The sequence below is a fragment of the Clarias gariepinus genome, chromosome 3, assembly GCF_024256425.1.
Source record: "Clarias gariepinus isolate MV-2021 ecotype Netherlands chromosome 3, CGAR_prim_01v2, whole genome shotgun sequence".
NCBI classification, from domain to species: domain Eukaryota; kingdom Metazoa; phylum Chordata; class Actinopteri; order Siluriformes; family Clariidae; genus Clarias; species Clarias gariepinus.
In genome coordinates, this window is record NC_071102.1 from 2,592,980 (window position 1) to 2,605,792 (window position 12,813).

Genomic DNA, 12,813 nt, shown 5'->3' on the forward strand with positions numbered 1-12,813 from the left:
AGACGTGAAGAAGTAAAACCACACCCAAACGAAGTGCTCAGATTCTGGCTCATTGCCAGCTTCTGTTAGCTCGAGTAGCTAGTTTAGCGAGTCACGGCATTAAAAGTTGTTTATATTCACCATCTGTTAAACAGTCACCATCATTAAGCTCTGGAGGCCATCGGTATGAAGTGCATCGTTTATGAGGATTTTTGTGGCCAGCTGAGGTATCAGTCTCGGTCTCCTCCAAACAGAACCACAACCAAACAGAACCACAACCAAACAGAACCACAAACCTATTTTTAACCTAATATTTACAGTCTGTAAAAATCTTGCGTTTGCATTCTTGACATTGCTGATTTCTACAGTATGTTCCTGTTTTTCCACACCTCTCCATGGGTTTTGCCCACAGCACATGCCTTGTTTTTGTGTGATCTTGCAATTGAGGTCTAATTTTAAATGCTGTATATATTATTTATGGATTATGATCTAGTGTGCGTCCTAATTCTCATTTAGAGTTTACAGTATGTTAAACTGTTTCTGTCTTGCATGCTTTAACACATAGGAACACTTCACACTGTAAGACAATGGTGATGAAATGATTTCTCCTTCACAGTTTGTACTAGTTTTAAGTAAACCAGTTAAACTGGCTGTTTTGATCGGCTCGTGTGGTTGCAGCTCGCGCTGCCTTGCTGAGAGACAGACAATGAGACATTTCCAAAATTAACAGCACGCCCCAATGTTTATCATTTCTACTATTTCTTACCAATAAAAAATACATCATTTATACACTGGACGTCTTGCACCTCCGGGGTCAGGGATTTAATTGACTTCAGCCCCCCCGTGACCCTGTATACAGGATAAAGTGCTATAGATGATGAAACGATAATAGTTTTTTTTTTTTTTTATCTTTAATCTACCTGTAACCTGGGTCTAGTTCCTTATCTCTCCTGTTTGCAAGCTGGATTTGTGATATTTACCGCTGATGACCTTCTCTGTTCCCTGCACATTTATTTATTTTTTATACTGAGTAAAGGTTCTTCACTGATTCCGAACAGATCTGTTAATATTTGATGATACCTAACCTTGGCTCCAGTTTTGTCTGGTTTAAATCCAGCGACACTTAAAGCCGCACTGAGACGCCGTTCATCCCAAAGGCTGTCAGTGTGATTTGGTGACTGAACAAAGAGCAAAGACCCGAACTAACGTATCATCTCAATGACTTCAAAGCTTCCAAACTGTAACCATAAACTATTCATTAGTGGTTTAGATTTAATTTTGTGTGAAATTGTACTGAACCTTTAATAATTTAAATTGTATGTCCTTAATATAAAAAAATACTTTGTTTATTTTATAACATTTTTATAAACTTGGCTTAAAAACTACTTAATATGTATTAGATTTTTTTTTTGTTTGTTTTTATTTAACCACAACTCTAATTTTCCTCTGAGTTCTAAATATTTTTTTTTACTTTTAACAAAAGCACAAATTAACACATTTTTTCATTCCCCATAACTTTAGTTCATTAATGAACTAAATCAATTATATTTAATAATAAAATAAACACAAACACACACACACACACACACACACACATTCCACGATATCAAGCAAAGCAGTATTATTATTTAGCATCATTTGACCAACATCAGTAACATTAAGGGTCATTATAGTTCATGCAGTTTTAAATCCTACTTCAAGCTTTTACATTTTCATCCTATTCTTACTCCTACACATTCTGCTCTTCAGTTAGATGTCTGAATAAGAAATTTAAAGAATAACACAAAGTTTATAAGAACTAAAATGTTAAAATTCCATCTAAGGTGTGGGCTGTACAGCAGTAATGAGTCAGGGTGACTGACATGATAACCAGCAGAAATATCTCTGATAATACAGTATGAAGGTGAAGGAGCTGTACCCTCCGGGGAGAACGAGATAAACAAGGAGGACGCCAATATGCCAATATTAAATCAATGGTTTTTACAACCTGCAAGAGACAGTGTTTCCGTTAGTGTGTGTGTGTGTGTTTGTGTGTGTGTGTGTGTGTGTGTGTGTGTGTGTGTGATGAGCATTAATGTAAACAGTGATATTATTATTTCAGGTTGAAGTCCACATACATGTCTGTCTGTCAACTCTATGTCTAACTTATTAACACAAAGAAATCACATTCTGTAAGGTTAAGTATTTTACGGCTTGTTTACACTAAGTTGTCCATCTTTTAAGGAAAAAACAGAAGGATTGGTTTCATTAATTTCTGTACAGCAAGTTTTGAGTGATGCTGTGACAAAATCTGAGAGACAGATAAACAAACAGACTGTTTTTCTGAGATTGGTTTCTGGTCCTCCAATGTAAAGGTACCATTAAAAAAGTGAGTTCTGACCAGTGTACAAGGAAAAACTTTCTTTTATTCATATAAACACTCAGTTTAGGTTTGTTCCATTATTTGGGACGATCTGTTTATAATTCATAAGACATGAACCCAGGTCCAGCTTTGTCTGGCTCAAATCCACTCATACCTAAAGCCTCACTGAGACATCATTTAACTCTATTCAGATTTATTTATATAGTGCTTTTAACAACAGGTCATTGTTAGAAATCAGCTTTACAGAATCATAAAAATGATGATCATCATATTGTCCCTGAGGAGGAAGCTGAGGGCGACGGTGATGAGGGCAAACTCCATCCTCATCTGGGTGATAACGGATAACAGAGATTGATCTGCAGTCATACTGTGTGTTAGGAGGCTGGAGGTTCAGTATAACAGGAGATGTGTTTAAGTTTATATGGAGTCCAGTATTTATCCTAAAGGTTGTCAGTGTTAATTAATAACTGACCAAAGAGGACTGTACAACACTCTGGCTTTTTCATAGAACTTTTGTTTCTTAAGCACTGCTTATTTCAGCGTTTTAAATGGAGCTCTCTCTTTATGTTCTGTCTGAGGATCAAAGTGACCGCAAAGCTTTCCAAAGACCTGCACTTACTCATCATCTCACTTTACGCACTGTAGACATAAACTAATCATTGGTTCAGATGTTATTTTTTTAAGCATTGTACTGAACCTTTACCAGTTTTAATTGCATATCCATAATGTAGAATAATTTTGTTTATTTATAAATTTATCTATAATAATTTTATTTATTTATTTTATTTATTAATTTATTCATTTAGTTTTTATTTCATTTTTAATTTAATTAAGTTTTATTTTTGTTGAACGTTGAACAGTAATCATTATCACAAAGCAGCTATACAGAATAAAAAAAAATTTTATTATGGAAATTTCAAAGCTAATCCTTCTCTAAGTTCTGAAATAAGTTCCCACCTTTTTTAACTTTTAACAAAATCACAATTAAGACATTTTTGTTGTCTTAATTGTCAGTTTTCGAAACCGAATACCATAGAATCACACAAAGCTGTATTATTGATTTAGCATCAAATGACCACAATTAATAATTGGGCAAGAGTTATTATAGTTCATTTACACACATTTAAATCCTTATTGAAATATGATTTTCTGACTGCTGCTAATCCTGCTGTTCAGTTACAGGTGTCTAAATGAGAAACTTGAAGAATAACAGAATGTTTATAAGAATAAAAATACATACAGCCCATATACGGCGTTGGCTGTAATAATGAGTCTGGGGGACTAAAGTGATAATCAGCAGAAATATCTCAAAAAATAAGAAGGTGAAGAAGCTGTAATCTTCTGGTAGAACCAAATAAACAAGGAAGATGATTATCACTGCTAATATCCAACAAGTCTGTTCTGGGTTTTTTTCGACCTGCGGGCGAAGAGAGAGTAATTAGTTTATACACCAGTAGACCTGTTTCCTGTATCACACACTGGCTGATCAAAATACAGAAAGACACAATATTGTTTAAATATGTTAATTATAATTATAAATCTACAAATAAGTGTGTGCAATCCTACAGTATTCATCATTATTTACCAAATCGCGGAATCTGTTGACCGAACTCTGTTGTGTTTTTCCTCCGAGACGCGTTCTCACTCTCTTCAGTGCTTCATCATTGTTTTTGCAGTTCAGCAGTCCCTGGTCTTCATGGTAAAGACAATCAACAGCAAATACATCATTTCTGTTAACAGAGTATCTGCTTTCTGGAGCGATGTAATGAGGATCAAATGTGTGATGAAGAACCACCAGAATGATGTGCTTGTATGAGTGTTCTGCTGAGAGAGAGAGAGAGAGAGAGAGAGAGAGAGAGAGAGAAAGAAAGAATACAACATAATTCATAAATTCCATATTGCATTAATTCATAATTCAATATATACATTCTGTATAAATTTTATTAAGAATATTTTTACACCTGAGTTGTTTTGTACTGATTTGAGCGTTTTTGTCCTGATATACTGCAACCATGACAACTCTCTTTATAATATTTCTATCGTGACCAGCTCTAGCTGGTATTACACCTGCTGTCTAGATTACATTCATGATTATAGCATTTTTTAGAATTTTATATAAAATTGATAGTTGAGAGTCAAAGGCCTCGCTCAAGTTCCTATTAATGAAAATGCTGAGATTTAAACAAACTAATTCTTCTTCCAAACAGAAGACGATTGACTGTCTCACACACTGAGCTATCACTGCCACATGGATTTTCTATTATCAATAATAAAACGTAAATAATTATTGGTGAAACTCTAATGATAAGGAGGTTGTTTTTCTACCCTGTACATTAGCTTTAGAGGCCATCAAAAAGTATTTGCCCCTGCTCATTTTTTTTTTTTTTTTTTGCATATTTGCCAACCTTAAATGATTCACATCACCAAACAAATTTCAATAATAAACATCGATAATCTACGTTAATACAATATACAGTTTTTAATTTATGATTTCATTTATAAGGTAAAAAAAAAAAAAGCTGTCCAAACCTGCTTGACCCAATGTGAAAAAGTAATTGTCCCTGCTTGTGCCACCCTTGACCCTCGTAATTCCGCCACACTGGAGGGTTTATGAGCATGAGCGACCTGTTTCAAAATTCTCACTCAGATTTAAGTCCGGCCAAATTTTTTTTTTTTCATGGCTGAATTGGACTATTATTTCACGGCTTTTTGAATTAGATGTGAGCTGAGTTAGATTTTGTGCAACTTTGGATTATTTACTACTGACCCCTTTAAACAACCATAGACTATTATTTCTTATTACGTTGCTATACCAGCCATCAATTATTTTCTATTAATCTGCTCATATTCACTCACTAACTGATCTGAGGAGGTAAAAACGCACTTAACGTCACTTGGCACTTTTCTGAAAACAAAAAACATTTGGGTTTTTTTTTTTCAATACTAAAATCAATCAGAAATCATCAGTCCTGTAGACTAATCAACTAATTTGTTCTGGTAAATGTGTGCTGACAGATTAGATAATAGTAAAATAATAGTATAAAAAAAGTAATGACGTGTGAATGGATGTGTATATTTACTGGGAATCTTTTCAAGCGCAGCCTGAATGTCCGTTCCAGCTCGAGACACGATCGGGACAAAACTAATCAGGACATCACAATCATTCTCTGAGGACACTTCACGCAGATTCACTTCGGATTTTAGACGATCCATGAAGAGCTTGTGGGAGTTCATGGTGTTCCCAAACACCTTGGAGAAGATTCTGTATGCTGGGGATCAGAGAACAGACACACAAGAACAATCACAGTGCAATTATTCATTATGCCATCCTCACTGGTTTACACATGTAAAGAGATGCAGTGTTTCTTTATAAGGCTGGGAGACATGGTGATGTGATATCGATATTACAATACTGTATATTAGTATTGTGGTACACAGTACCATGGATAATGTCAGGTGTTAGTGATTCTGTATTTCTAGCACAGGGTAGAATAAATATACTAGATGATCTTCCAAAGAAAAAAAAACGTAAATGTAAGATTTGCATCAGTTTATTTGCTGTTGCCATATGGTTAAAGTGAATTGAAAAAAAAAAAAGAACAACAGCGCCACCAGTGGTAGTAAAAGCAATGACACAAAATGAAATCCAAAGGCAACCAGAAAAAAAAGAAAGAAAAAGAAACCTGCTGTAAGGACACAGACCCACATGCATAATTATCAAGTTTATGCCAAAATTTTGCAATCAGGACTGCAAATTAAAGTATTTCAGAAAGTAACCACTAATTAATCATGAGTAAACACATGCTGTTTCTAATTGCTGCAGTTTTTCCTTCATTGCCTCCAATGAGGTGAGGAGCAAAGCTTCATGTTACACAACCACAGTACAGCAAATCAATCAGCCGTGCAGAAGAATTAATTACTTACACATTAGTTATACATACCAGGAGACATTCTGAAGTCAGGTCAAAGTCCAGGTTTGTCTGGTGCTCGGCTGGGGATCAGTTTGAAGCAGAGAGACAGGAAGGCAGTTTCATGCTCTTTCACTTTCACTCTTAACCAGTTCTTTGTTGTCACGTATTTATAAGAAAAAAATTTGTTTTGTAACGAGATCATGTTTCTCACAGTGTTGTAGGAAAATAATCACTGACAGCGGGGAGTGATGAGACAAAATTCGTATTACGATTCTGTTTTTAGAAATAGCTAAAAAGTTAAAGCTAAAAAAAAAATCAGTAATATTATTATTATTTCAGGTTAAAGCCCACGTACATGTCTGTCTGTCTTTCTGTACAGCAGAACTCTCTGTCTAACTTATTAACACAAAGACAAAATCTACTGGAGAGACAGATAAACAAACAGACTGTTTTTCTGAGACTGGTTTCTGGTCCTCCAATGTAAAGGTACCATTAAAAGAGTGAGTTCTGACCAGTGTACAGGGAAAAACTTTCTTTTATTCATATAAACACTCAGTATAGGTTTGTTCCATCATTTGGGCCAATCTGTTTATAATTCATGAGACATGATCCTAACTCCAGCTTTGTCTGGCTCAAATCCACTGATACCTAAAGCCTCACTGAGACATCATTTAATTCTATTCAGATTTATTTATATAGTGCTTTTAACAACAGGTCATTGTCAGAAATCAGCTTTACAGAATCAAAAAAATGATGATCATCATATTGTCCCTGATGAGGAAGCTGAGGGCGACGGTGATGAGGGCAAACTCCATCCTCATCTGGGTGATAACGGATAACAGAGATTGATCTGCAGTCATACTGTGTGTTAGGAGGCTGGAGGTTCAGTATAACAGGTGTTTAAGTTCATATGGAGTCCAGTATTTATCCTAAAGGTTGTCAGTATTAATTGATAACTGACCAAAGAGGACTGTACAACACTCTGCCTTTTTCATAGAACTTTTGTTTCTTAAGCACTGCTTATTTCAGCGTTTTAAATGGAGCTCTATCTTTATGTTCTCTCTGAGGATCAAAGTGACCGCAAAGCTTTCCAAAGACCTGCACTTACTCATCATCTCACTTTACAAACTGTAGACATAAACTAATCATTATTGGTTCAGATGTATTTTTTTCAGGAATTGTACCAAACCTTTACCCATTTTAATTGCATGTCCATAATGTAGAATAATTTTGCTTATTTATCTTATTTTATATATGTAAAATTCTTCTCTAAGTTCTGAAATAACTTTACACCTTTTTTACCTACTAACAAAACCACAATTAACACATTTTTGCTTCCTGTCCCTTAAGTTTATTACTGAATAAAGATACTTATATAAAAAAGTTTTCATACCATAGAATCACGCAAAGCTGTGTTATTGATTTAGCATCAAATGACCACAATCAGTAAGAAGCAAATTTCATAATTCATAGAGTTATTATAGTTCATTCACACACATTTAAATCCTTCTTGAAATATGATTTTCTGGCTGCTGCTAATCCTGCTGTTCAGTTACAGGTGTCTGAATAAGAAACTTGAAGAATAACAGAACGTTTATAAAAATAAAAATACAAACAGCCCATATACGGCGTTGGCTGTAATAATGAGTCTGGGGGACTAAAATGATAATCAACAGAAATATCTCAAAAATTAAGAAGGTGAAGAAACTGTAGTGTTCTGGTAGAACCAAATAAACTAGGAAGATGATTATCACTGCTAATATCCAATAAGTCCGTTCTGGGTTTTTCTCGACCTGCAAGAGAAGAGAGAGTAATTAGTTTACAAAATACAGAAAGACACAATATCGTTTAAATATGTTAATTATAATTATAAATCTACAAATAAGTGTGTGCAATCCTACAGTATTTATCATGTCATTACTCACCGGAGGGCAGAAGATGTCAGAGTCCTTACTCTGTTGTGTTTTTACTCCGAGATGCGTTCTCACTCTCTCCAGTGCTTCATCATTGTTTTTGCAGTTCAGCAGTCCCTGGTCTTCATAGTAAAGACAATCAACAGCAAATACATCATTTCTGTTAACAGAGTATCTGCTGTCTGGAGCGATGAAATCAGGATCAAATGTGTGATGAAGAACCACCAGAATGATGTGCTTGTATGAGTGTTCTGCTGAGAGAGAGAGAGAGAGAGAGAGAGAGAGAATACAACATAATTCATAAATTCCATATTGCATTAATTCATAATTCAATATATATATATATATATATATATATATATATATATATATATATATATATATATATATATTGTGTATAAGTTTCATTAAGAATGTTTTTACACCTGAGTTGTTTTGTACTGATTTGAGCGTTTTTGTCCTGATATACTGCAATCATGACAACTCTCTTTATAATAATTCTATCGTGACCAGCTCTAGCTGGTATTACACCTGCTGTCTAGATTAGATTTATCATTATAGCATTGTGCAGACATCCTTATCTGAAATTTTTATAAAATGTTACAGTTGAGAGTTAAAGGCCTTGCTCAAGTTCCTATTAATGGAAGTGCTGAGATTTAAACAAACTTATTATTATCAATAATAAAAACTAAATAATTATTGGTGGAACTCTGATGATAAGGAGGTTGTTTTTTTACTCTGTACAGTAGCTTTAGAGATAGATGCAATGCCTCTTGCTGATTTTTCTTCCATATTTGCCAACCTTAAATCAATTAGCTCACCAAACAAATTTTAATAATAAACAAAGATAATCTAAGTAAATATAAAATACAGCTTTAAATTATAATTTCATTTATTAAGGGGAAAAAGCTGTCCACACCTGCCTGGCCCACTCAATGTGAAAAAGTAATTGTCCCTGCTTGCGCCATCCTTGACCCTCGTAATTCAGCTACACTGGAGGGTTTATGAGCATGAGCGACTTGGTTAAGAAATTGACCTGGACTTTGACTAGGCCACTTAAAAACCTTGTCCACTCTGATACATGACTTTGTCAATGACTTTGTTTCTCATCTGTTCTTGAATTTCTTTAAATCGTGTTGCTTTTTAAAATCTTTAAGCATGCTTTACTCTGTCAGGGAGATTTTATTTAATTTGATTTCTTGATTAAACAGGTCTGGCAGTAATCAGGGGTGGGTGTGGCAAATGAAATTTAACTCAGATTTCCAAAAAAAATTACCCTTACCCTTAATAAATAAATACCTTGTTTAAAAACAGCATTTTGTATTTATTCAGGTTATGTTTGTGTAAAATTTAAATTCATTTGATGATCTGAATAATTTAAGCTTGACAAATATGCAAAAACAGAAAGGGGCAAATATTTTTTTCATGGCTGAATTAGACTATTATTTCACAGCTTTTTGAATTAGATGTGAACTGAGTTAGAATTTGTACAACTTTATATTATTAACTCTTGACCCCTTTAAACAACCATAGACTATTATTTTTTATTACGTTACTATACCAGCCATCAATTATTTTCTATTAATCTGCTCATATTCACTCACTAACTGATCTGAGGAGGTAAAAACGCACTTAACGTCACTTGGCACTTTTGGTGCTTTGGTTTTTATTTTTTTCAATACCTAAAATCAATCAGAAATCATCAGTCCTGTAGACTAATCAACTAATTTGTTCTGGAACATGTGTGCTGACAGATAAAATAAAAAAAATAATAGTATAAAAAAAGTAATGACATGTAAATGGATGTGTATATTTACTGGGAATCTTTTCAAGCGCAGCCTGAATGTCTGTTCCAGCTCGAGACACAATCGGGACAAAACTAATCAGGACATCACAATCATTCTCTGAGGACACTTCAAGTAGATTTGCATTGGATTTCAGACGATCCATGAAGAACTCGTGGGAGTTCATGGTGTTCCCAAAAACCTTGGAGAAGATTCTGTATGCTGGGGATCAGAGAACAGACACACAAGAACAATCACAGTGCAATTATTCATTATGCCATACTCACTGGTTTACACATATAAAATTATAGTGTTTCTTTATAAGGCTGGGAGACATGGTGATATGATATCGATATTACAATACTGTATATTAGTATTGTTAGCACTGTCGCCTTGCACCTCCGGGGTTGGGGTTTAATTCCCGCCTCATGTCTGTGTGCATGGAGTTCGCATGTTCTCCCTGTGCTTGCTGGGTTTCCTTTCAATACTTCCTCAACTGGCAATACTAAATTGGTCAAATTGACAATTGAGCATCAAGCTGACAATCCGACCCCATACGTAACAGCCATAGAAACAACGGATATTTCTCCAGGGTGGGGAGTACATGTTGCCTAGTGTGCAAATATTAGCATTATGATTCTAATGAATATTATGGATAATGTCGGGTATTTGTAATTTTGAATTAACAGATGGGGAATGACTGCTGTCTGGCTCACAGATTACATAAATTGTCTGAACAACGAATTACCTTTTTTTAGAAAGTAACTAAATAACTGAGTACTTAAATGGCGGACCTAACGCGTTAGATTACTCGTTACATCAAAAAAGTAATCCGAGTACTCTAACCCGTTACTTTGTAACACGTTACACCCAACACTAAAAATAAGACTATTATAAGATTTATTTTTAGTTTTTTATCTGGATTGTTTATTTGCTCTTATATGTGGTGTTCCCCCTAAGTATTACTGCATGAAAAAAATTCATTCATTGTGATATTTTACTCAAGAATTTATGTTTTAAAGTGGATTATTTTGGCCTTTTTTCTTCTTCTTTTTTTTAAAGCAACAGCGCCACCAGTGGTAGTAGAAAGAATGACACAAACTGACACCCACAGGCGACCAAAACCAAAAGAACAAACCTGCTGTAATGGCACACACACACACACACACACACACATGCATATTCATAAACACTGCATGAAAACATAGCAGTCAGGACTGTACATGTGATGTAAAGTGTTTAACACTGAATTAATCTGGATGTAAACATGATGTTTTTATTTACTGCTGTTTTTCCTTCACTGACTCCGATGATCAAAGCTTCAGATGTTACAACCACAGTACAGCAAAGCAATCAGCACATTATTATTATTATACATGAGTTATACCTACCAGGAGACATTCTGAAGTCAGGTGAAAGTCCAGGTTTGTCGTGTCTCTGGTCAGGATCAGTTTGAGTCAGTAGAGAGAGAGAGAGAGAGAGAGAGAGAAAGGCAGTTATGTAAACTTTCACTTTCACTTTTTTTACATGTTCAGGCACATATTTATGAAAAAAAGCAAAAGAAACTCCTGTAATAATATAAAAATATACTGTATGATGTAAAATAAATAAAATGTTAAAAGTTTCATGGCGTTGTAGGAAAATAATAATTTTTCAAATAATCACCAATTGATGTGATGAAGTGGAGGTTCTGCTATAATCCCAAAGTTTTAAAAGAGTTTATTTTTCTGTGTCAGCATGTGTGTAAGGGTTTGTTCAGTTTTATACGTTATAAATTACAATTCACCACAATTCATGTTTTACTGTACAGAATATTAAAATAGCAAACTGTACTTGTTTACATTTGTATATAACAGATTACTACATGCCTTAATTACCCTCCTGATAACAGTGAAATACCAAAATGTCACTACTGTAAGGAATTAAACACTCCATGTTTTTCAATTATAAGAAATGAATCAGTAGCACGATGGTGTAATTCAGCAGCCTTATTGTTACATCCCAATATATATATTTTTTCCTAAAACGTCATGTTGCTGTGGTTTTATTCTTCATATAATAAAGATTTGCCACAATATTTTAAAATATCATACTGCACTTTTTTCATACGCTTTCATACGTATCATAAACTTAATTCTATGTAATGCTACATGAGGAAATAAATTAGGATAAATAAAGCATTTAATTTAAAATGGAATTTATGTCTTAATAAGTATAATTTGAAATGTAATGCACAACCTAGATATAAATTCACATTGTATTCAAGTACAGTAACATTTATAATCATGTATCGCAGAAACTTTCTAACCATTCTTAAGTTAATTTCAGGGTGTGTGCAAATGTTCATAAAAGTCTATAAATGTGCAATGTGTAAAAATAGTTTAGTCTTGTGTGGTGTTCTTACTAAGTATTACTGCATGATAAAAAAAACTCATTGTGAAATTTTACTCAAGAATTCATTCTTATATTTCCAGACTATATGTTGTGAACACACACAGTCATAAAATATTTTTTTATTTTATTTTATTAAATTCATTTACACAAAGAGCAAATTACATTTTAACACTTTAGTTTTTTGCATTAGAAACAAAAAAATATATATTTTAAATTTTATATTAAAATAAAAATCATGTAATCTTTACATACTGATACAGTTTTGTACCTTTATAACCATTAGAGTAACTGAAGGTTAACTGGTTTTTTAGTTGTTTTACCTGGAAAATTATAGGAAACATTATGTACTAAAAAAGCGAGGACTTAAAGCTAGCTAGTAGACTAGTACCATATTGTATATTTTGGCATAGAGATTTAGGTAGTGTTTAGTTTCGAGAGAGAGATGACAGAGAAGAGACAGACAGCCACTC

General features: G+C 33.9%; 2 protein-coding genes across 4 annotated transcripts; both read right to left on the reverse strand.

Moving 5' to 3' along the window:
- Positions 1 to 3,455: 3,455 nt before the first annotated feature.
- LOC128518579 (uncharacterized) lies at positions 3,456 to 6,390 on the reverse strand. Of its 2 annotated transcripts, none has more exons than XM_053491731.1 (4): positions 6,283 to 6,390; positions 5,422 to 5,610; positions 3,927 to 4,162; positions 3,456 to 3,758 (listed from the first exon to the last, which is right to left on the reverse strand). In XM_053491731.1, the coding sequence occupies exons 1-4, from the start codon at positions 6,290 to 6,292 to the stop codon at positions 3,528 to 3,530; spliced, it is 666 nt and encodes a 221-aa protein (XP_053347706.1). In that variant the 5' UTR covers positions 6,293 to 6,390; the 3' UTR covers positions 3,456 to 3,527. The 2 variants fall into 2 exon arrangements, with proteins under 2 accessions (XP_053347706.1, XP_053347705.1); XM_053491730.1 differs by having other exon boundaries at positions 3,457 to 3,758; positions 3,927 to 4,165.
- A 1,262-nt stretch (positions 6,391 to 7,652) lies between these two features.
- On the reverse strand, positions 7,653 to 11,441 carry LOC128518578 (uncharacterized). 2 transcript variants are annotated; one of them, XM_053491729.1, is made up of 4 exons: positions 11,341 to 11,441; positions 9,983 to 10,171; positions 8,178 to 8,416; positions 7,653 to 8,045 (listed from the first exon to the last, which is right to left on the reverse strand). In XM_053491729.1, the coding sequence occupies exons 1-4, from the start codon at positions 11,348 to 11,350 to the stop codon at positions 7,788 to 7,790; spliced, it is 696 nt and encodes a 231-aa protein (XP_053347704.1). In that variant the 5' UTR covers positions 11,351 to 11,441; the 3' UTR covers positions 7,653 to 7,787. The 2 variants fall into 2 exon arrangements, with proteins under 2 accessions (XP_053347704.1, XP_053347703.1); XM_053491728.1 differs by having other exon boundaries at positions 8,178 to 8,419.
- Between the last annotated feature and the right edge of the window lie 1,372 nt (positions 11,442 to 12,813).